This window comes from Gadus chalcogrammus, chromosome 12, assembly GCF_026213295.1.
Source record: "Gadus chalcogrammus isolate NIFS_2021 chromosome 12, NIFS_Gcha_1.0, whole genome shotgun sequence".
In the NCBI taxonomy this organism is placed as follows: domain Eukaryota; kingdom Metazoa; phylum Chordata; class Actinopteri; order Gadiformes; family Gadidae; genus Gadus; species Gadus chalcogrammus.
Genome location: NC_079423.1, coordinates 32,875,567 through 32,899,818, shown reverse-complemented (window position 1 = coordinate 32,899,818; position 24,252 = coordinate 32,875,567). Strand labels below are relative to the sequence as shown.

The 24,252-nt window shown below is 47.6% G+C and overlaps 1 protein-coding gene across 3 annotated transcripts; it reads left to right on the top strand.

Annotated features, from left to right (window-relative positions):
* The first annotated feature begins 1,885 nt into the window (after positions 1–1,885).
* rfx2 (regulatory factor X, 2 (influences HLA class II expression)) lies at positions 1,886–24,135 on the top strand. Of its 3 annotated transcripts, none has more exons than XM_056603437.1 (18): positions 1,886–3,023; positions 9,649–9,762; positions 10,342–10,386; positions 10,481–10,554; positions 10,823–11,093; positions 12,563–12,637; positions 13,547–13,728; positions 13,987–14,106; positions 15,068–15,189; positions 15,886–16,004; positions 18,228–18,340; positions 18,506–18,657; positions 19,263–19,360; positions 19,476–19,625; positions 20,536–20,744; positions 20,989–21,142; positions 21,294–21,336; positions 21,514–24,135. In XM_056603437.1, exons 1-18 carry the CDS (start codon positions 2,814–2,816, stop codon positions 21,633–21,635), a joined length of 2,373 nt encoding a protein of 790 aa, XP_056459412.1. In that variant the 5' UTR covers positions 1,886–2,813; the 3' UTR covers positions 21,636–24,135. The 3 variants fall into 3 exon arrangements, with proteins under 3 accessions (XP_056459412.1, XP_056459414.1, XP_056459413.1); XM_056603439.1 differs by having other exon boundaries at positions 1,886–1,979; positions 21,514–24,134; XM_056603438.1 differs by lacking the exon at positions 12,563–12,637.
* Positions 24,136–24,252: the final 117 nt, after the last annotated feature.

The window sequence follows — 24,252 nt, the reverse complement described above, 5'->3', positions numbered from 1 at the left end:
GCCTTTTATAGGCTGCATCTAGCCACCGAGATGAGGTCAAATAATCAATTTTAGTGTCGACTCGAAGGTAGTCCAAATTAAAGTCTTACTGACAAAAACAAAGCTGCAATGCATCAGCCATCATCAGTCCTACCAACGTGTTCCGGCGGTCCAAGACACTTAAGGCTAATGCCTTTAGTGGCCTAAACTAGAAGACTTAGTAGAACGAGTCTGGTCGTGGCTTTAATGTCCACAAGGTCTTTATAAGAGCCGCTGGCTTGGTTCGCAACGGTATGCAAATCAGGAGTTCAAGATATTAAACTGTAGACATTTAACATAAAAAGGGAATGCAACAACATGACCGTTTTTATTTATGATGGATGAATGATTTGTAAACTGTACCTCATGCAGGCCTTCAAATACAGAGCGTGTTGAAACTATGTGTTGTTATATTACTCTATGATGATCATTTGTGTGGTGCAGTTCTACTAAACCACATGCATTGGTACGGCCAATGGTAGGCCTACTGCTAAGGTCAGTGCTCTACTGGTCCGGCCAGTGCTCTACTGGAAAGGGCAGCGCTCTATTATTGTCATAGTTCCACCCATGCTAATTATATACACTTAAACGTATGGAAAGGGCTTTGGATAAATGGGAAATAGATAAAACATAAAAAATATGTTTAAAATTGTATGAATTTAAATATTGCCACATTTAGTTAAATCCGTAATCCGTAATAATAATCATTGTGTACGGTCATACTACAATGTGCACTTGTCATGATGATGGTGAGGGAATGCAACACGTCTCATATTGACATGATAGTAACATGTCATCTTATAAGGACGCTAGATCAGATGATGAAGTAGTATTATTTGCATCTATATACATTTAGTAATAAATAATGTTATCAATTATTAGAACAGAGAGGACAAGGAAGAGAAAAGCAAATCAATATCCTACAGAGCCAAACATTCTCCTGGTATAATCGCTAAAGCATGCTGTATTACTGCGGTATGTCTTCTGCAGGTTTCTGCTGATGCGCCATCGTGTGACTCATCCATCACGTGACTCCTCCAATGGGGTAACTGCCGGTCATTGACGTCCATTTCTTACAGCCCGGCGTTAAATTGCATGGAATGACGGAAATAAATAAAGTAATCAAGAGATAATATCTAAGATTGCATGCATCGATGTTTGCATTTTATTTGGATGTAGTGCTGTTAAAACATAGCCTATTGTTTTGAGAAGTACTGGCTGTATATTATTTTGTGACGCTGAGCCTGGAAATGAAAGCGATCCCACATTAATTGATAGTAGGCGACTAAATACAATTTAGAATGATTATAGAACTAATAAAGTTGTCAAAAACAACTCGGAAACAAAAAAATCGGGTTCAATTAAGAAATGCGGGGGGAAAAATATCTATAGAATGGCAAGTTAACATTTTACATTTCATGCATTCAGATGTTATGTTATCTACCATGTAATAAATAGGCCTGGGGATAGCATGCACGACAAGTGTTGTAATTGAGTACATACTTTAATATATGGCCTATTTCAAAACAAAACAAACTGTTTATCGAATATAATCCCACATTTTTTGAGGGAATTATAATTTTATGTTTTTTCATGATTATATTATTTATTATTACTATTAAAAATAAAATGTAGAATAATATTCATGATTATATTATTATTTTATATATATTTCTTATTTCGGTCTGAAATCAACGTGGTAACTCTGTGGTGAGATCGCCATCTAGCGGCTGTTCTTGTTCACGTCACCAGGGCGGGGTTTTGGTCCTGTAGCTCCTCCCTCCGTGCTGCTTGCCGCTGACGTCGTAGGCGCAGGGTAGCAACTGTTGCTCCGAGAACCGTCGCTCATAGTGACTGTAGCCGTGGAGACAGTAACTCACCAACCACCCTCAGCAACCCTCACCGAAGCGAGTCAACGGCAGAGAGGGGAGAGTGCAGCCGGGAACAACTTTAACAACCAGGTGACTATATCTTTACAGATGCTTAAAGTACGTGTTAGGTTAGTTTCTAGGTGAGTCCTGTTTACTCTTTATTTAACTACCAACACTTTACTAAACCAACGGCTTTTTTTTTTGTTGTGTTCAACCGACACAAGCGTTGTTGTTAGTATTATTATCACAAGTTTTTTATTACTATTATTAGTATTATTACAAATAATTTCGGGTTGGCATTGGTATTTGGTAAAACTTGTTCAAGTGCTTAATTGGTAGTTTTAATTGCGGCGCGTGCGTGATGTCGGTGTTGGTGGTGGTGCTGTAACTTTAGGGTGAGGCTACGGTGGTGGTGGAATAACTTTAGAGTGAGGTGGTGTCGTAACTTTAGGGTGGTGGTGGTGGTGGAGTAACTTTAGGGTGAGGCTACGGTGGAGGTGGTGGAGTAACTTTAGGGTGGTGGTGGAGTAACTTTAGGGTGAGGCTCCGGTGGTGGTGGTTAAGGTGAAGCCCTCCTAACTGTTCATCAGAGAGCTGATCTCCCCTCCCTACCCTGCTCGCTGTCAGGCTACTGGCTGCTAGCTGCTGCTAGCGGAGCGGGGTGGGGAGGGCGGCTGGGCTGCTCCTGGGGTCTGGTTCACTGAGTGTCGCTCCGGTGTGGAGGTGAACCTCGCCGGGTCCCAACAGGGCTCCGGTCCAGGGCTCTGGTCCAGGCTGGGGTCCGAGCAGGTGGCTCCTAGCTAACGTGCTAACCTGTGGGAGGTCGGACGACGAGCTGGAGCGGAACCCGGGCTGATCAGGGATCACTTTCACTTCGGGAAACGTTTGGAAGCTGCTTATTTAAACCCATGTGTGCGTTTCCACATGTTGCAGACATCCCCACGGGCAGAATCTAAACACCTCCACCCTCACATGGGTGGAGGACACCGAGGAGTTTTAAAGTATTTAGCCCGTTTCTCAGTGATACGACAGGCTGCGCCCCCAGAGGCCGGCTGCGGTACTGCAAGTCCTCATGTACAGTACAACCCTCCAGCATCAAACTGTGTATTCCTTGATCAAATACATTACATCGGGGTAAGTTCGAGAAAAAAAAGCATGTCAAAGCTTTGTAGCGTTTACAAAAGAATAATTTAAGTTATTTTGCAGCTAGGTGGTGCTATGGCAGTTTTAGTCAATCCCAACGCTTATGTAAGGTACTGAGTAGAGATGGATGTTGTGGGTGACATGGAGGGTACTGTGTAGAGATGGATGTTGTGGGTGACATGGAGGGCACTGAGTAGAGATGGATGTTGTGGGTGACATGGAGGGGGCTGAGTAGAGATGGATGTTGTGTGGGTGACATGGAGGGGGCTGAGTAGAGATGGATGTTGTGGGTGACATGGAGGGGGCTGAGTAGAGATGGATGTTGTGGGTGACATGGAGGGGGCTGAGTAGAGATGGATGTTGTGGGTGACATGGAGGGTTCTGAGATGAGAAGAGATGGATGTTGTGGGTGACATGGAGGGTGAAACTATGCAGCCATCCACATTCAGCTCAGTTATTATTTACAAACGGGAAAAATCCATAATGAATTCATTATAATTCATGAACACACACTTGAGCTTTGTACACTTCCTCCCCTAATGCACACTAAGCCATAGAAAGAAGGAGCAAATTATAGTAGATTTACGGTTTAATGTTGAGTTGGAAGACCTTATGGGAAAGTGGTATTAAAGGTCACGAAAGATGCAGAGATGGGGGAATAGAGATAAGACAATGCTTACACCACTCTATAATAAATATTAATTTCTTAAACAATTATATTGGAACCATTTTGATTGATACTGCATTGTGTAACTATCAGGAACATACTTACAGGGGCGGTCGATGTCTATCCTGCATTGCTCCCCCTTGGATGTCACAGTGGCCAACAATCCACTGGCTCGCAAACTTTGGATACAGTCCTGGTCTTCTCTCCTCGGCTCCCTTTTAAAAAACTGCATCCTGGGTGCTTGTGTTTAGAAACGTCCACAAGCCCCGTATGCCATTTAAAGTGTTAAATGGACTGGTGTGTACAGAGCTCTCAGACGGACAGCTGCAGCCGTCCCTTTGGACAGGGGCTGACCGTGTGTGTGTGTGTGTGTGTGTGTGTGTGTGTGTGTGTGTGTGTGTGTGTGTGTGTGTGTGTGTGTGTGTGTGTGTGTGTGTGTGTGTGTGTGTGTGTGTGTGTGTGTGTGTGTGTGTGTGTGTGTGTGTGCTCTGAATTTAGCTCTTCTTGATGAGGCTCATCGCTGCCCTAAGGAGAGATGTTTAATCCTGCAATTGCGCAGCCACCCCAAATATAGAAGGTCGGCCCGGCCCGGCCCCCCTTTTGTTGTTGTTTACTACTTACTAAGTCGACATATAATTGCATGTGGTGCTCGTTAAGCCTGTTTGATTCCAGTGTCTGATATAAATACGATAGCAGTCGCTAGTCAAAGCAGTGTCAGAAGATGACAGTGCAGAGCAGATGACTGGAGCAGAGAAGGCCTTGTGGGACTTGTTAAGTGGCAATTACTTATGGCACTGTGCTTACATGTTTTTATATTTAATTTATTTGTACGGTGATTTCTACCCTAAATCCATTTCATCTGCGCTAACATTTTACCTAGACTCTGACGAGAGGGAAATGGTTTAATGTTAATTGTCCACTTGATTCCGCTGTCTTCTCACGTCAAGTTTGCTTGGGCAGAAAGCTTTTGGAAATCCTTGTGGGCTTGTGTTGCTAGGGTACACGAAAACAACATCTCCGTGTACACAACAACGCTACTCCTAGTTATCCCTCGCAGACGGGCGCGACGGGTTAAAACTTGTTGTGAAATTAAATATTTTTTTTGCCTCTTTCTCATCTAGGGCATTCTTTAAATTCTACCTGGTTTGTATCTTGGCTACACGACTGCTAATTACATTTCCTGCCACAAACAGCAGACAGGGCATTGACATTTGCATTAGAATGATACCCCCCCCTCACCTTTCTGTGCTTTTCAGACAGAAATAGTAGCACCTCTCCCCATAGTCTCATTCTTTTTTTTCCTCTTCATTCTTGTAAGCCCATAGAGTTTCAGGCTCGATTTGATAAGAAATGTTTCTTTACGTGACGCCACACTTTCTAACGGCCATAAAATCCAAACAGATGTTGTATTAGAATACAAGAGGCCTGTATGTCCACTAACGTGACATCTGTTCAGATTCATTATTGAGCAGATAAGGAATGACTTCTTTTTGCTGTAATGATTTGCACGTCTCTGAGGTTTCACCTCACAAGCCATCTAATGAGCAGAGAACCGGCCTGGGAGTCTGTCTACCAGGTGGAGGGAGGCCCAAGGCTTCAGGTCTTTGTTGTGTGTATGTATGTGTGTATTTGTGATGATGGGTTGATTATTTTAATGAATCAACAAGATGTAGCCCAATTCCTTGTTAAATTTACCCTGCTCTCTTACAAATAATTTGATAACACATAAGGTTGCATGGGACACCCAATACAAAAGGGGTAATTAAAGGCAGGTTTTAAACGAGAAAATAATGTTTCAAAGGGTTGATCATTAATGAAGCATTCAATTTAGAGGAATGTCATTATGGAATTAATTAAGTAAGTGCTTGTATGGTGGAGTAGTTTTGGAGAATTTCAAATGATAGTTTTCTTAAGAGGATATTTTCCGAAGACTAGTTGATAAAGAGTGGAGATTAATGCAGGCATGTGTATGATTAGGCCCCAGTTACTCGAATGATTGCAAGCTCCCAAACTAAGTCTACCACAAACATGTGTTTGCTGTATATTTACAATGCAACTACTTACAACTATGCCTCTGACTGTTTCAAACACCCATTCTCTATATGGAGATGTTTAGTAGTGGGGGGAGGAGCTTGAAATGTGGATGAGGTTCGGAGAAGGGGGATGGGGGGGGGGGGGGGGGGTGGGGGGTGCTGGTGTAGTGCATAGGCGAACACACAGTCTCCATGGCAACGGTTTGATCATTCTCCCTGTGGCTGTCAGGTCTGCAGTGCACATGGTGAGGAATAGAGTGGACAGGTTGTAGTGATAACCCAAGGTAGGGGGAGGATGGAGGGAGAGGGGGGAAGGCTAGGATCAGAAGCTGGGCTCTGAGCTGCCTAACCCCGCCATCTGCACATGGCAAGAGCTGATTTGAGGCAGGAATGAATGAGACGGTTGAAGACAGAAAGGCTTGTGTTGTGAGATCTCGCATCAGACCTTAATTTGCTGTTTGTGTCCATCCTCTTACAGGACAAGTTAAAGATGGTTGAATTAATTATACCTCAAATAGCTCAAGTATAAGTCCGCTCCTGAACCGGTTGGTTGTGTTGTAATATGTAAAGTAATTTGGATATTAAAGAAATGGTGAGATCTGTAACTAACCGAATAAGAAGTTACTGTGTTCCTCGGTAAACATTGTTGTTTGGTCATCTTTTTTTGTGTGAATGTCAAAGGCCCGTCTTGAGTTTGTTCCTTTTGGAGAACGAGCTGAATAAAAAAAGAAAGAAAATTGCCACAATATGTCCTCCACAATGAAGACTGAACAGTAACTTTTCCACAATCTTTACTCACTAGGAATACATTTGCCCTGTGTTTTGTCCATTGGGGCCTGGAATTAATAGCTTACACATTTATTGTTGTAAGTTTCTGCTTTGTGTGAGATAGAGGGATCAGTTAGGGGATGGCATTGTTTGGTTTGGGAAGTATTCTGTTGGTTGCGTAGCAACAGGCTCCTGGAAACGGGAGTGGACGGTGTTGCCATTAGCAACCGTTGTTGCTCAGCAAACAATGTGGGCCAGTGCAAACACGAGCCAAGACTGTGGGCTCCTGCTTTTAATTGAACATCTGCATGTGTTTTTCGATTGATTGATTGTGGTTTTAAGTTAAATTTGTCAATGATAGATGTTTCAGTCTCTTCTGAATTGTCTATCCAAGTAAGCCTCTATAGATGCACTGTGTAATGCGAGACAGTTAAAGAGGATTTAAATATTCTTCAAGCTTCCCTCCCCCATTTTCTTATGACTCTTAAGGGTGACTGGCTCTTGTAATGTCCATGGAGGAGTAGTGTCCTTCCTTTTAGGGTGTCTTGCGCTGTGTGTGAAGATGTGTTTGTGAAGTTTTGGACTGTTTGTAAGGAGACTCTCTAAAGAGCAGCTCATTCACAGTAGGGTTCCAGCGGTGGTCTGCAGGAGCTCCTGCTGGCTCCTGCCTTTGTGGCGCTCATAGCTGCTGGTGGGGAATTTGTGTGGCTTTTAACCTTTCCTGGGGGCTGCAGAGAAAGTCTCTTGCACTCTCCAGTGCCCACACTTTGCCACACCTATAAAGCCTGCCACTTCAATTGATCTTTTATGGATGAAGACTAGCTCGTCAATACTGTGGTTTATTATCCCTGCCGCCATCTTCCTCCTGACGCAGTCCTCTGTGCTGTTTAAGGAGTCTCATGTCCGCTCTCCTTCCACTTGGGTCTTAAGATCTCAACTGCCAGGGTCAGGGACACATTTCCACATGTATTTAGAGTAGAATTATTTTGTGTGTGAGTTAAGGACACTAAAGTATGGGCCAATGTTTTTTTGCACAGGAGAGGGACTGAAAGCGGGAGTTGTTTTAGGTGTTTTGCGATTCTAATTATTTTTTCACTGATGAAGACCTCATGGAGGAGTCTTGATTTGTCTGCAGACAAAACAAGCATTTGGTGAATTTCAGGAATTTCAAAATAGTATGTGTTAGTGTGCGTGCTTGTGTGATTAGTCATGTGGACACAACGGTGGTTTTGCCCCGTGGCACTGTCTCTATGATTGGAAGATGTCAGTGGTGGCACGCCCAACTATGTGTTGTTCCCTATTGGTCCTGAGTGCCACTACCTCATAATCCAGGGAGGCATTTTAAGTCACCTTAATTTTATTATTTTGCTTAAGCGCTTCAACTGAAAAAGGTTGCACCTAAGCTAAGAAGAGTTGGAACAGCTTAATGCCTTTTTAAATAATTCAGATTTGATCAAATGTTGACATTGACAGATCATCTGCATGGAGTTTCAACCTGTCTCAGCCTGTTCCCATGCTTGATTGCCCAGCTACTAGGTGAGCTGGTTTAAATTAATATTAATGGTTAGCCTTTATTGCACATGCTTAAAAAAGGTGGCTGAAAATAATTCCATCCTATCCTTAACACCGTGCCAAAGCAACTGGTGCCCACAGTTGGATGGCTGTTGTTTTATTGAGGAGAAAGGACCATCATTGAAATAATAGTTTATCTCTGTGCAGTATGTGGTTCATAGGTGTACGTTACGTGTTCCATGGATGAGATCTGTGAGAGAATGCTGGATTTGAATACAATACACACGTTTGCGTGTCGAGTGGCTTATTACACTCTGTTTATAAATAGCATCTACTGTGTCTCCCTTGGTCTGGGAGGTGATGTCTTCTTCAAGGTTTGCAGTTCAGTGCCTCTTAGCCTTGGGGGTGTCTTTGATATACATATACAATATTACAACCTAGTTAGAGGCTCCTTAACTCCGCTTCCTTCAGTAACTTGGGAAATCATGTAAAGGTAATTGAAATGCGCACTGCATGTTTTAATGTGGGGGAGAGATGTGTGAGTGTTGGGGTGCATGTTGGGTCTTGCAGCCCCTCGACTAGAACATCTCAGGAGCCCTGCACCACAACTGAACTTACTCTTTTGGCAACTCAAAGGGTCAGGCCTCAGGGTGGCAAGACCTCATTACACACACAGTTCTCTCTCTCTCTCTCTCTCTCTCTCTCTCTCTCTCTCTCTCTCTCTCTCTCTCTCTCTCTCTCTCTCTCTCTCTCTCTCTCTCTCTCTCTCTCTCTCTCTCTCTCTCTCTCTCTCTCTCTCTCTCTCTCTCTCTCTCTCTCTCTCTCTCTCTCTCTCTCTCTCTCTCTCTCTCTCTCGCTCTCGCTCTCGCTCTCTCTCTTCCCCCCCCTCCCCGCTGGAGTTCTCTCCCTCCCCTGTTCTAATCCTCCTCCCCCTCTTTTCTTTGTGGCCACACTCGATAAGTTCCTGTGAGTTAAAAAAACCAGGTCTGAGCGGGAGGGAGAGAGTGAAAGCAGGGTGGTTCTAGTGGGACGGAGGGAGGGGGAGTAGAGTCGGGGGTGGTCGCCATGGATTCCTCACCATGGCAACAGACAAACGTTTACAAAGCATAGAGGAATTTCCTCATATCAGCTGGATTATTGGAACCTCCGGAGTGCAGCTCTCGCTCAAAACAAACGCTGGATATCATCATGGGGTTGGACTGCCACTCGCCGCACCCCACAACACACTCACACGTTTTAATTTGTCTATTTTGTTCAGGCATTCATTCTCTCTTTCATGACGTTGACATTTACCTCTTCAGAAAATGACTGTTTGTCTCTCCACCCTCACTATGGTCGTATTGTGGGTGAGGGAGGCTGCAAGACATGCAACGTTGTACTGTTTTAACTCATCTGTGCGTGGGGTCTTGTGGCGTCATTTAGAGCACGACTGTCAGCGTTTGTTTGTACGAGTGCCAGTGTAGGTCGTTTTCAAGATCCCGCTCTGACTCAGCTTGGCCCAGCCGTGCTCTCCAGCTCCCCATGAACGCCCGGACGCTCCCACAGATCCCGTTCCTGTTGGCAGCCACCCATATCCAAACGTTGCGTTTGGTGCTCGGGGTGTACTGACCTCTCTTTCCTGTCCTTTCCCTTCCAGATTCCCAGAATGCAGAGCTCCGAGGGCGGGTCTGACTCCTCGTCCAGCGTGGCCTTGCGTACGTCCACGCCCACCCAGGCGCCGGTGGTGCAGCCCGTGCCAGCTTCTCAGCAGGTAGGTCTGCTTGTTTGTGGTCTGTGGGTAAATACTACAGAACACCGCTCTTCTAAAGTTAGCGCTGTAGGGAGGTATAGCTGCCGCACAGTGCCGCTCACAGCTCTCTGAATCCAGTGCTTTGAGGTGGGATTATACACATGGCTCAGGGACTGGTTCAGCCCTGGTGCTTTGGCTGTATCTCTAAGGTATCAGTCACCATTTCTCCATTCACCTATTGGTTTACTAGGTAACACATTCCACTCGACCAAGTTAAGCCAATAATACTACTTACTTGTGGTTGGTTAACCATATTAATAAATACACAGAAAATCACTGCCTGTGTACCCTCAGTGTACGTGACCGACTGAGGCTTTTGAGAAAAGGAAAACATGAGTTGTAGTTCCTCGGACAACGAGGAAAGTATATTCTTTGCTCGAGTCTGGAGGAAAATGCACAAAATGCCATGTGTTGATGTGTTTACATTTGCTAAAGAGGTTTAGATGTCTTTGCAGTAGATGATGGATCAAACATGAGTAGCGGGCACATGGGACTGTGAGTGTGTGTTTGTTGTGTAACGGTTTTCTCATCTTCACACAGAGGGTTTTGGTTCAGGCCACAGGCTCGTCTCAGAAGGCAGTGCAGGTACAGAACCCCTCGCAGCCGCAGCACCGTGCTAACACTCCGCGGAACGCCGGAACCTTTTGTTCATGTTCCTGTGTGTCTCTTTTGCGCGCAGGTTCAGCAGGTACAGCACATCTATCCATCCCAGTACATAGAAGGCGGGGAAACCGTTTACACCAATGGAACCATGTGAGTAAAGATCAGAACCGCAGCGATTAACGCAACTAATGGAGCTCGAGGTCAAAGGGAGAAATAATTATTATCATTTATTTAAATATGTAGCCAGAAATGTTCCTCAATTATTAAATAAGCTCTTCCAACGATCATTAAACGTAGTTGTTTACATCCATAAAAGGCTGCGATGTGTTGCTCATCAGTATGTGGGACACTGTGTTGAAATGCACTTCTGTAACCGGGCTCCTCTCTTGGGTCCGGCCCCACCCTGGTCTCCCTCCAGCCGCACCGCCTACTCCTACAACCCCGACGCCCAGCTGTACGGGCAGGGCAGCGGGGGGGCCTACTTCGATTCGCAGGCCGGCGGCGCCCAGGTCACCACGGTGGTGTCTTCGGCCAGCAGCGGCATGGCGCCCCACAGCATGGTGGGCATCACCATGGACGTGGGCGGCAGTCAGATCATCTCCGGCGGCAGCACCTACCTGATTCACGGCGCCGGCATGGACGGAAACCGCTACCACGCCTCGCAGTCCTCCCGCTCCTCCTCGGCCATGGTGAGCCAAGCCCTGCCCCCTCTCTCTCTCAATGCTCTGCAGAATCCCCCGATTTCTACAAGGATGTGAGTTCAGAGGAACTCTGGTCAACTTGGAGACATTGATTTAGACGCCTCAAATATCAACACACAGACATTGGCTTTGCATGGCAAACATCCCGCCACTGTTTGGGTTCGTATTGGAGCTTGCCGGTGATAGCTGTCATCGCCGCACCCCTCGGCCCAGGCCCCCCCAGAAACAGACGGGGAAGTGATCGGAGGTGTCCTTGAGTCAGGGGCAACGAGAAGGAGAAGAGAGCAGGGCTCTAGCCCTGACTTGAGGCCTGCTAGTGCCCACGGTGATGTCGTGAGCAAGAGGATGCAGAGAACCGGGGCACTGGCTTAAATAATTCAGCGCAGCCTTATTTGAATGGTTTTCACTAGCACTTGAGCACCCTGTGAAACAAAGCCACCCCTGGGGCTCATTACCATTTGGCCCGGAGCCCTAGGGGAGGGCGAGTGGGTGAGGGGTAGGGGTGAGGGGCTTCTCAATGCCTGGATCCCTGCCTGCTTCTTTTTCTTCTTGTTCCTCTGAGTCTTCAGTTTGGCTGCAGTACTACCCTTTTTCTTTTTTTCCTCTCTTTATTTTCTTCCAGAGCTTTCAAGAAAGTCTCTGGTTTTATCATTCCGCTTTGACGATCAATTTAACTCTTCACTGTATTATGTAGTCCAAATATATCTATCAGTCCCAGTTTGACACGGTGTGCTGCTGTATTTATGGTCAAAGATCCTGTGCCCTTGATGCATACGGAACTATCTCCATTTCAGTGAAGAGACCCTTCCAAACCCAATATCCTCCTCTGACTATGTTGTGTTTAAGTTGTTCAGGGGGGTTGGGGGGAGTCATTGTCAGCTCATTGTCCCCGACTCCGCCGTGACCTGTGTCCCTGTTTTTGGTTGCTATTTGCATACTCTACTGTGTCTGATTGCAAGCCTTCGTGTGTAGCTTAACTCTTGATTAGTCCCTTGATTTGCATGCTTTTGTTCGGCAAAAATGAATGGCTGCAACGACTCTTTTTGATTATATGGATTAAAGAGGATCTGGCTGCCTGCTAACAGTCCTGTTTTGTGCTTTTTATTTTCTATCTGTCTCTGTTCAACTCTTACCTGACATCCTTCTCTCTCTCTTCTGTCTCCATCACTGCTCACCTGACATCCCTCTCTCTCTCTCTCTTCTGTCCCCATCACTGCTCACCTGACATCCCTCTCTCTCTCTCTCTTCTGTCCCCATCACTGCTCACCTGACATCCCTCTCTCTCTCTCTCTCTCTCTTCTGTCCCCATCACTGCTCACCTGACATCCCTCTCTCTCTCTCTCTTCTGTCCCCATCACTGCTCACCTGACATCCCTCTCTCTCTCTCTCTTCTGTCCCCATCACTGCTCACCTGACTCTCTTTTACTTTTTATTTTTCGCATGCTTCATTTCTTTAGCTTGAAATGGCGATTGAAAACCTCCAAAAGTCTGAAGGAATTGCCACTCACAAAAGCAGCCTCCTCAACAGCCATGTAAGTCAACCAGGATCTTTGTTTGCCACGGACATCAGCCATAACGGTGGGGAGGGGGGTGTGTGTGTGTGCTTTAACTGCATGTATTTATGTCCTACTGTTGTAACCATAGCTTAATCAGCACAAACCCTACTTGCAGATTTGTCTCAACTAGTCGAATCTCAAGGGGCATATGCTTTAACTTGTTGCTTAAGAATGCTTCCCGTAGCCGTTTCTTGCTCAATGCTTCCCATGCACTTTGACTGATTCCTCATTGTGGTCGTTCTCCTCCATTGTGGGGATACGTAATTGTTCTGCTAGCCACAAAGATAGCACGGCTGATGATTTCATACGCAAGGCATTGGACAAAACACTTAATGTCAATCAACAATTATGTTGCAGTACAATTTGGGTCCTCTTGTTTGGACACAATCATCTACAATTAAATGGAAATTAGATTCAGTAGCACTTGACTCTACTTTATTACGGACCAAGCCGATGTTCAGACAGGGCAAATGAACAGTGATTTGGGCACTGCCTCACTGCTCTTAACCTTGACTGACTCTGTCCTATCAGCACATCGCTGATAGGTTTTGAGGAGGGATTCTCCACACAGCCACTATGTTTGGGAGTTACAGTGATGCAGTGGGGGGGATTTTATTTAATCTATACATGTATGTATATCCAATTATATGCATGCATGCATACATACAGCATTGGCAGCCACTTGGTTGTGGTGTTTACTCCCTGGAACACGGTTCTCAAATGGTTTCTCCTGGAGGTGGGGAGTGTGTGTGCCGGTGTATCCGTGGGTCTTTTCATCTAAAGTGTTTGATGCTGTAAGAGCGGCGGCCTGTGTTGCCGGCCAGGTGGGAATCAAGAGGGCAGCGGCCCACTGAAGGCTGACTGATTGTGTGTGTCTAATTTTAGCTCCAGTGGCTGCTGGACAACTACGAGACGGCGGAGGGTGTGAGCCTGCCCCGGAGCTCCTTGTACAACCACTACCTGCGCCACTGTCAGGAGCAGAAGCTGGACCCCGTCAACGCCGCCTCCTTCGGCAAGCTGATCCGCTCGGTGTTCATGGGCCTACGCACACGCCGGCTGGGCACCAGGTACCTGATGATGATGATGATGATGATGATGATGATGATGATGATACGTTGGAACAGTGGGGGAGGGGGGTGAGACTCAGGGCAGTGAAAAGGATGATCGATTAGGATAACACACTTTTCTAGGCTGTTCCCCTCCCAGCTGAATGTCCGCTCCCTATGGTAGGGATGTGCGAGTTTTGGATGAACCGGTCTCCAACGTGGACTAAATGGTGGTTGCCCGTCATCCTTTCTCACCGGCCCTCTTTCTGCACCTTCCAGGGGCAACTCCAAGTACCACTACTATGGGATCCGCGTGAAGCCGGACTCGCCACTGAATCGCCTGCAGGAGGACACCCAGTACATGGCCATGAGGCAGCAGCCCGTCCACCAGAAGCAGAGGTCAGTGTGCTCTCTCTCCCCCCAAAGCCTGTCCCCCCCCTGCTGCCTCGCGGCTCGCGGCTGACCCAATAGCAGCCAGGTTCTGTGCCCTGCATGCTATCAGGCATTGTTTAGGAATTCAGGTTTATTTTGTTATCCATTTTTAATGACTTGCTTCTGGATTCAGATAATGTTATACCTTGCACTTCACAATCAGTCTTGCTGTCGAGTCGGTGGTCCACACTAGGCAGTAACATCTGGGGCTTCACAAGAAGACCCGCGCCTACTCTGAAAACTCACCAAATCACTCACTAGACTGGAACGAGGTCCACGAGGAAGAGGTTCCTTAGAGGCTACACCTCTACTGACTGCCGTCATTTCTACTGAAAATAACCATTCAAGCACCTTTGGAAGCCTGGATCTTTGCCGGTTAGATAAGAGGACTGTTTAAAACAGTTGCTGTGGTAAATAGTTAAGCAGCAGTTCATTTAAAATGACTCGGAAGAACGTCCCGGCTTTATGTCTGATGTCCAGATATCCTGAGATCTGCTGTTTCTCTTGGAGATCAACTCGGAGATCATTTTCTATGTTTTGTAATCATCTGTATTAATATTTCTGTATGTGTTTTATGCATGGCCTTGTTAAGAAAGGAGATGGTATCCATTTTAATTCCATGAATCTCTCCAGCTCTGGAAACGTATAAATCCTCGTTCCATTTTCCACTCTTCTATACATGTTATCATTCAGGGACGAGCTGCTTGTGTGTTTGAACTTTAATAAGATATGAGGTAAACAGACTGCATTTATAAAGCGCTTTCCTAACCATTGGCCACTCAAAGCGATTTACAATACTGCCTAACAGTCACTCATAGACGCACACATTCACACACCGACGGCGGAGTCAGCAATGCAAGGCGACAGAACGCTCGTCAGTGACATGTGAGGACCCCCTGGACTAGATGGTGATTCACTCTGTCTGCAGGTTCAAGCCTCTTCAGAAGGTGTACGGTGTGTCGGACCACCTGTCGGGGGGCTCCCAGAACTCTGCCAGCACCCCGGAGCAGTCTGTGGCTGCACAGAGCCAGCACCACCAGCAGTACATCGGTGAGTTCCAGAGTACATCCTAGCCCAGAGGGACGCAGCGGCTCTGGCCTTGGCACCCTCCTTCTCCCAGGGTCATTAGGTCGAAACCCGCTTTTATACAATTCAAGCCAAAAATTGTCATGACCTTTTCAAACATAAATAAACAAATGTTTTCATCCCTGCATTCAAAGCACATTACTCTCACATTAAAACAAATTGGGTTAGGTATACTATTCTTGTCCTGTATTAGTGAACTGTAATAATAATCCTATTGTAAAGTACATCAGAGCAGCGACCGGTCCAAATGGAAGGAGTAATACTAAAGAATAGGAAGCACTTTAAAAGAAGGCTAGATTAGTCTCCTAGTCCTTTCCCCATTTAAACATGAATCTGTTCCCAGCATGGCTCAGGTCCAACCTCTGAGTCAGATCAGTGGAGCCGCGTGCTCAAGATAACGGATAACAGAGGCACATGTGTGCGCACTGCTGTTTACGTAGGTCAGGTATCTTACTATCAAGATGGCACAGAGCTAATCTCTGGGGAGGTGTGTGTGTGTGTGTGTGTGTGTGTGTGTGTGTGTGTGTGTGTGTGTGTGTGTGTGTGTGTGTGTGTGTGTGTGTGTGTGTGTGTGTGTGTGTGTGTGTGTGTGTGTGTGTGTGTGTGTGTGTGTGTGTTCAGTGACACCTGTGCCTACTTGACTGTGTGCCTTTTGTGTAGATGTGTCCCATGTCCTGCCTCCGTTCCCCTCCCCTGACCTGGGCAGCCTGCCTCTGCCGGAGCGCATCAGTCTGGACGACATCAAGAAGCTGCAGACGCTCTACAGGGACCACTGCGAGGTAACGCTTCCATTACGTCTCCACGTTGAGGATCACTTCTCCTGCTACACATCTGATCCACGTGCTTCCATCATTGGTCCTCGCCACCCGGGGGGAGGGGCTATGTTTGATGATCCTCCTCCCTCCAGAGTTGAACAGGAGATGGCCACAACATCTTACTAGCTGACCTAATGGTTATGACATGTAAATGCCTCCCAGATAGGATGCTTCCATACTGCAAAATATACACTGCAAATGCAAATTGCAAATGTATATGGCCGGCTCCATGTAAACAAGGTGATGACGGAGCCGGCATGAAGCACCATGTGGCCGAGTGCGTCCTCACGGTCAGGCGTCTTCTCCCGTCCACTGAAGGGCTCTGTCCAAGGATGGAACAGTGTAGCAACTTTGAAATGTTTGACAGCGAGTTGGTTTCCCTGGCGTCGGGCGGAGCCGGGGGTGGGGGGGGGGGGGGGGGGCTGTGATTAAAACGCGGACACGATGCTCTGGCTTTCTCCTTCTCTCCCTGCGCTCCCCGTGTGCTGCCGCACCGCCGCGCTCCCCTTTGTTCCAGCCGTCCTTTCATCTCGGCGCTGCTTTCAAGACATGCCAATTAACCTTTCAGCGGCCTGGGTGGACATCTTGGTGTCGTCGTCCCCCCCCCCGGGCCTTTGTGTGTGCGGCTCTGTGGCCAGGCACACGGGTCCTGGCTTTGTCTGCCTCACATGTCCGTCCCTCTCAGCCACACTCGGCTGCTGTGATGGGCTTTAATGTTCACTGTTGTTGTTGTTTTGCAGTGAAAACGAGGCAATACATTAAACTTGTGCTGGTACAAGAGAGGTGGCGCGTTGTCACAGGTTCAGGCCTTGGGAGGCGTCTGAGGAACGGGTTGGACAACAAAACGGCTTTGGTTCCTTCTCCCTTGTTTATGGGGCTGTTAGTGATGCAATGACCCTACTCCACCCCCGTTCTGCTTAGCTCAGTTTGAGCCTAGCTGTTACATGTGACACAAACCACCGGGACACGACACACATCTGGAGACCCTTCCCCCCCCAATCCCGTCTCTGTGTTGATGGGGAGCCAAAATACTGAACCCTGTCCCAGCCTGTGGACTACACTGTCTCGCCAAAACGATTATTGAAAATTAAAGTGTGTGTGTGTGTGTGTGTGTGTGTGTGTGTGTGTGTGTGTGTGTGTGTGTGTGTGTGTGTGTGTGTGTGTGTGTGTGTGTGTGTGTGTGTGTGTGTGTGTGTGTGTGTGTGTGGGGAAGACTGGAGGTAAAATGTGCCTGTTTGGAGGGAGTGGGGAATTCTCCTTTTTGTTATGGACTCCTGTGTTTGAACTGTTGCCGGTGGTAACGGTAAACAAGGTTACCATGGCGACGGTTGGAGAGGAAGCAAAAACATATCATGTGATTGAAGCCTACACGGCTGTGTAACCAGAGAGAGAGAGAGAGAGAGAGACGGAGAGAGAGAGAGAGAGAGAGAGAGACGGGGAGAGAGAGAGAGAGGCTCTGCATGGTGTGAATCATACACACAAATACACACATACTGTAGGGGAGTTTAAGAGACAATACGTGGAAGAATTCCTCACCACAGCTTTTGGTTTAGTCTTTTTATTTTCTTTGGATCTGATTCTCAGATGTATCTAGACATTTGTTGGAGTCAAACAGTAAACCGGGCGCTTCTGCTGGTTTTGTTGGTTTGCAGCATTAGTCTGTTGGCAGCTCATAAATATGAACGAGGAAGCCAGGTGAGTCAGTTCAGCTTACTAATAAATCCTTTAAAAGTCCCCCCCCCCTCCTTGTTGGTAGAGAAAGAAGTTGTTGAGCGCAGTTGTCTTTATTAGGGCTCAACAGAGTGTGGTTCAGCATGTGGAACTGACTTTGAGAGGACCCCAAAACAGAAAGAAAGCCCTCTTCAAGAAACCTCAACGGTTGCTGGGAGGATCAGCGATTACTGAGCAAGAGACTCTTAGCTGACTTACTGTCTAACAAGGAACGGCCAAGCTGGGACAGCAGGAAGCACAGGGGGAGAGGAGCTGCTGCCCTCCAGCCCAAAGTTTGTTGTGTGTCTGGTTGCTATGGCTAAGCCCGTTGTGTTTTGTTCTCCCTCCACCCCTTCTCCCCTTCTCCCTTTCTCTTCTTCCCCCGCTCGTCCCTCCCTTTACACCCCCCTCCCCCCCTCCCTCTCTGGCCCCCCGGCCCCTCCCTCTCTGCCCCCCTGGCCCCTCCCTCTCCTGCAGGCTACGCTGGACGTGGTGATGAACCTCCAGTTCCACTTCATCGAGAAGCTCTGGCAAACCTTCTGGTATTCAGCGGCGCCCTCTAGTGACGGGAACACCAACCTGCCCACCAGGTCGCTTTAACGTGCACTCAGCCGGCACAACAAACTCATCTTTTGATAATTAATATTATTTTTGCTTAAAACCAACAGTGTTTCATATCCCCGCCATTGGGGGGTTCATTCGGTGTCTTAGTGCCCACCCACCTCTGTGTTGATTGGTCCTTTGTGCACGTGCAGCGACGACGACATGGACGGCGTGATCCCCCGAGAGAAGCTGATGGCGCTCTGCAAGTACGAGCCGGTGCGGCTGTGGATGCGGAGCTGCGACCACATCCTGTACCAGGCGCTGGTGGAGATCCTGATCCCCGACGTGCTGCGCCCCGTCCCCAGTCAGTACCCCCTGCTACCTGCTCCATGACATCACGTCCTCTCTCAATCTGCCCTATGACATCACTTCCCCCTGCTCCATGACATCACGTCCTCTCTCAATCTGCCCTATGACATCACTTCCTCTCTCAATCTGCCCTATGACATCACTTCCCCCTGCTCCATGACATCACGTCCTCTCTCAATCTGCTCCATGACATCACGTCCTCTCTCAATCTGCCCTATGACATCACTTCCCCCTGCTCCATGACATCACGTCCTCTCTCAATCTGCCCTATGACATCACTTCCCCCTGCTCCATGACATCACGTCCTCTCTCAATCTGCCCTATGACATCACTTCCCCCTGCTCCATGACATCACGTCCTCTCTCAATCTGCCCTATGACATCACTTCCACCTCCCCCTTCTACCTGCTCCATGACATCAATGTAAACGGTTTCATGAGGCTGGAAAGTCTTCAGCATTATTTATTGAACCTGAATATTTCCCACCTGTGTGTCATCACACATCCATCTTGTATTATATTCAAATTTGACACTGTCCTTCCACCCGGTTGTTAAAAGCTCAAAGCTCCCTGTACGCTGAGTCCTCGTGTTATCTCCTCAGGCACTCTCACTCAGGCCATCCGCAACTTCGCCAAGAGCCTGGAGAGCTGGCTGACCGCCGCCATGAGCGACTTCCCCCACGAGATCGTGCGCACCAAGGTGAGCGTGTTCCGAGACTCTGGTGCCCCAGTTTGTGATTGGAAATCTCCTCTTCAAGGCTAAGTTGTGTGTGTGTGTGTGTGTGTGTGTGTGTGTGTGTGTGTGTGTGTTGCAGGCGGCGGTGGTCAGTGCCTTCGCCCAGACCCTGCGGCGCTACACCAGCCTGAACCACCTGGCGCAGGCAGCGCGCGCTGTGCTGCAGAACACCTCCCAGATCAACCAGATGCTCTCAGACCTCAACCGGGTGGACTTCGCCAACGTGCAGGTAACATCATTATTACTTAACATTACTTGAATAGGTGAAAAACATTCAACAGAAGCACATGGCTTTACGGTTAACACTGACTGAATAAATATAAGAAAATAATAATGTCAACGACTGCTGTGATACCCATCACATGGAATGCCTTGTTTCAAGCGGCTCACAACATAATTAATGTGTAACTACTAGAGAGAGAGTCGATCTGAGGGATCGAGGCGTTTCCACTGGTGCGCTTCGGCCCTGCACACCTTGGCCCAGTAGTGAAGGTGCGGTTTGTCCCAGCTCAGTTACGGCTCACGTTTCCACCGACAGTACACTTAGGGTAGGGCGGGGTTTAAGCCGGATGGCCGATAGCCACGGCAGCTACGTAAGCATCGGGACCTTATAGCAGCCCGACACGGTGTAGCCTGCTGTTGAATCCAAGGAAAAAGAAGAACGCGACACAATGAACAAAGAGCATCAATGTAGGACGTCCAAGAAGGATGGCAAACTTTTGCTCAACATTTTCTTAACTAAGCTTTTGCCGTTGCCGAGAAATACCTTGCGGGCACTGTGTTTGTTTGTTTGTTTGTTATTATGACCCTGTCGCACGGAAGTGATGATTCTGTCGACCAATCAACGGACGGCATGTGTAGCCCAAACTTGTTGGGTCCCTTTTGGACGTCTCAGTACCCCAACGGAGGAGTGCTGCGAGTCGAGTACGGCTCAATAACGCTCAGTCCGGATCACGCCCACTTTCGGCGGTGGAAACGCGAACCGTGCCGCAACTTTGCATACCGAACCGGCCCGCACCCTCCGGTGGAAATGCGGCATTAGAACTCTAGAACCGTGCCTACAGCAGCTGACACTGTCAGTATCATTGTGTCTTCCATATCGCGTCTTATTGAACACCCCGGTGGGTTTGTGTCCACAGGAACAGGCCTCGTGGGTGTGCCAGTGTGACGAGAGCGTGGTCCAGCGGCTGGAGCAGGACTTCAAGGTCACCCTGCAGCAGCAGAGCTCCCTGGACCAGTGGGCCGCCTGGCTGGACAACGTGGTGTCCCAGGTGCTGAAGCCCCACCAGGGCAGCCCCAGCCTGCCCAAGGCCGCCCGCCAGTTCCTGCTCAAGTGGTCGTTCTACAGGTACGAGGAGAGTTCGCCCCTAGCAGGAGATCTACTCCCTCACCCTAACCCTGGGGTTAGGGTTCACCCTAACCCCAGGAGTGGATTGTATGCTTAACGGCAAAAATGATCTTTCTGGAATCCTACTTATTGGGGTAAATTGTACCTAGTGATCCCACTACTAGAATACCTTCAGAGTGATATGGTTGAAGCCATCCCCAGTGGACTGTGAGCGCAGTATGAACCTCCCCCCCCCCTCCCTCAGCTCCATGGTGATCCGGGACCTGACCCTGCGCAGCGCGGCCTCCTTCGGCTCCTTCCACCTCATCCGGCTGCTGTACGACGAGTACATGTTCTACCTGGTGGAGCACCGCGTGGCGCAGGCCACCGGGGAGACCCCCATCGCCGTCATGGGAGAGGTGAGCGCTGCTGCCGATTGGTACCGGGGCGATAAGGTCACCATACGAATGACTGCAGCTGAGGTCGCTGGTGTCATTAATGTGGAGGCCTTCTTTAGGATGACTGCACTGAACTCTTGCTAAACATTTCTTGTTATTTTTCCTCCAACAGTTCAGTGACCTCACCTCGATGATCCCATCGCTCATGGACAGAGGTAAGCGCTCCATCGTTTGGGTTGCCATAGTTACGAGGTTGGACGGGGGATGTTGCCAGGCTCCTCCCCCTGAGGGTAAAGTAGTTTCAAAAGGTCAAAGTGGGGAGAGCATTGGAGTCCTTAAAGTGAAACCTAAACCTGTTACCATGCACCTCCCCCCATCCCTCCACCCATCAGACCCGTCCTTCTCCGACGACATGAGCGACATGGGCAGTGACGGCGACGGGTCCCGGGACCCCAGTGAGCCGGCCGTGAAGCGGGAGCGCATCGAGATCAACCACTCGCTGCAGGAGATCTAAAGCCGGCTCCTCTGGACCTCAGTGGACCCAGGCCCCCTGCAGCCCCCCACGGCCCCCCCGGGGCCTCCCGCGGCCCCCCCGGGGCCCCCTGCAGCCCCCCCGGCCCGGGGCCAGGTGCTCGCTGTACATAGACAGAAGCAGCCCTTCCTAGTATGTGTACATAATGCTGTCTTCTACCCAGGTAAAGAGAAGGCTGCCTTACGGGGGGGGTCTTTTTTTTGTAACTGTGAACAAGGACTTCGTGCAGTACCCGTTTTTCCTCCTTTTGTCTCTGGATGTGAAACCTTTCGTACGAGTGGTGCTCCGTGGTGTGTAGTCCGACCCCAGCCCGCCCCCTATAGCTGTGCCATAGTGTCATTTGAGTGCCTTAGAATGCTAACTCCTTAAACCACCGCCGCTACAGATGTCTATTCCCTCCCTCAGCTGTGCCTCCTACCGCACTATGAATGTATCGTCTCCAAAACCTCAAGACGCTCCACAAACCTTTAAGTCTCTTTCGGTGGATCTCGTGTGGCCTCCGCTGCAGCTAGCAGCATTAACATAACCACCGCTTTAAAATGAAAAAGAGAGAAGAAGTGATAAATGCACATCCTTCACTCAACCTACTGACCCTTAGGAACCTTGTTCCCCTCAGATTAACTGCAACCAGCTCAGTGACAGCTGCCCTGTTGGGTCAGTAGGGCCTAAGACTGATAACAGACAGACACAAGCCCTCCTGGTCCGGCTACAGAGCAGTCAGGACGGGGTCTCAGTGGTTCTAACACGGTTCATTGCCTCAATAGGCTTCATGTGCTTCTTGGTTTGGCTCTGATGACAGAGCGGTGTAAAGGATGTAGCCACTGTTAACGTTGTCCACCGGTTTCCTCACTTGTTAATACTCATCACCATGGTTTTCTTTAACCGAAATAACATGTCGTTTTGTCAAGAGCCATGTTTTTATGGACGCGTTCGACAGCCTTACCTGGTGTGTTGAAGAGTCCTGATCCTTAAAACCTCTGAGATGGAGAGAGGAAAGTGGACTGCTTGACTTTAAAAGGCAAACAGCCACTGTATAGAGACTGTTATCAGAAATCCTTCTGCATAAATAGAATCAATTAAATTACAGAAATCCTCACTTCTCCTTCCTTTGAGTCCGTCGTCCTGCTACCCAGGAGATCGACCCATTCAAAGAACAATGTGGTTGGACCTGTTGAAAGCAAAAATCCTTATTTAGATAAATAAAATCGAGCACCCTGGTAGCCTGTTGGCTGAGGCGGTGACCTGGAGTTCTGCAGAAGTCTGCAGAAACACCCAGATGTTCATGGGACTTCTCTCCCCCCCCCACCACAAGAGATTTTTGTACGACAGCTCAGCTATTTGATGATTTGAAACTGAAATGGCTCCCATAACATGTGCCTATAGATGTCTTGCTATATATACATAAATATATATATATATATATATAGATCTATATATAGCCATAGTTTAACCATAGACCTAAATATGAAACCAAGATACTGTTAAGATATATGAATATATTTCTTTATATGACATAGAAAATGTGTGTGTGTATTACTGTGGCCTTTTGAACTTCTATCTTGGTACACTACTTCTCGTCAGTAATGGTCCTATTTTATTGGGGTTGGTGTGTGTTGGAGAACATGGGCTTGATGTTTAATTTAATGGTTTAGACTGGTGTGAAACATTTCAAATCTCAATTGTTCATATGAATGTTCTTGTTATTAGTTGATGTGCCGCTGATGCACTCGAGTAAGTTGTGCAGTGGTCATGAAAAAAAATATTTATACCGTTTGGCCCATTTGATATCTTTTGTGTTTTGAAATTGGTTTTGATTGTTTTGCTGGATCCTTGCGTAACTCCCCTCTGGTTTTTGTTGTAGCCATGAAGATCTAAGTTTGAGTTGAGTTATGTAAGGTTTTTCTTTTTGTAACATGTGCCTGTCACAGTAATTTGCCTTTAAGTGCTTTTGGGAAATTCTTATGTACTTTGTAATGTTTTTGTAATGCTGTTTAGACATTTGGCTGAGAATGATTTTTTTTTATTGAATTAGATTTGGTTCTTCTTACAGGTATACTGAACCTTTTATTTTAGTGTATTTTTAAACCCATTCTTGACTACACTTTACATAGCCTAATGGCAGACAATGGTCTGTAATAAACTGCATAGTTCAACTGTATTTTGTACCTGGTCAAAATGTGTAATAAATTGGTGTAAACCACAAGATTGCGTATGTTAAATAGTATTTTTTTAATCAAATATCAACACCACAAAACCGCCATTTCGAACAAACAGCAAGTGTACTCACCACAAGTATTGCTAGAACTGGTAATTATCTTCACAAATTATTAATTCAAATGTAACTATTGAGCTTTAGACATCTTTTGCATATTTACATTACAAATAAAATCCTAGTTTCCATGGCAATTCCATCCATGACCAAGTGATATTCTTCCCTTGGATCATACGTGATCGTGTATTTCAGGACATCCAGCTGCGGTCTGCAGTGCTCCAGTGGAGGGGAGGGGAGGGGGGTCCACTCGCTGCAGTGCTCCAGTGGAGGGGAGGGGGGTCCACTCGCTGCAGTGGAGGGGAGGAGGGTCCACTCGCTGCAGTGGAG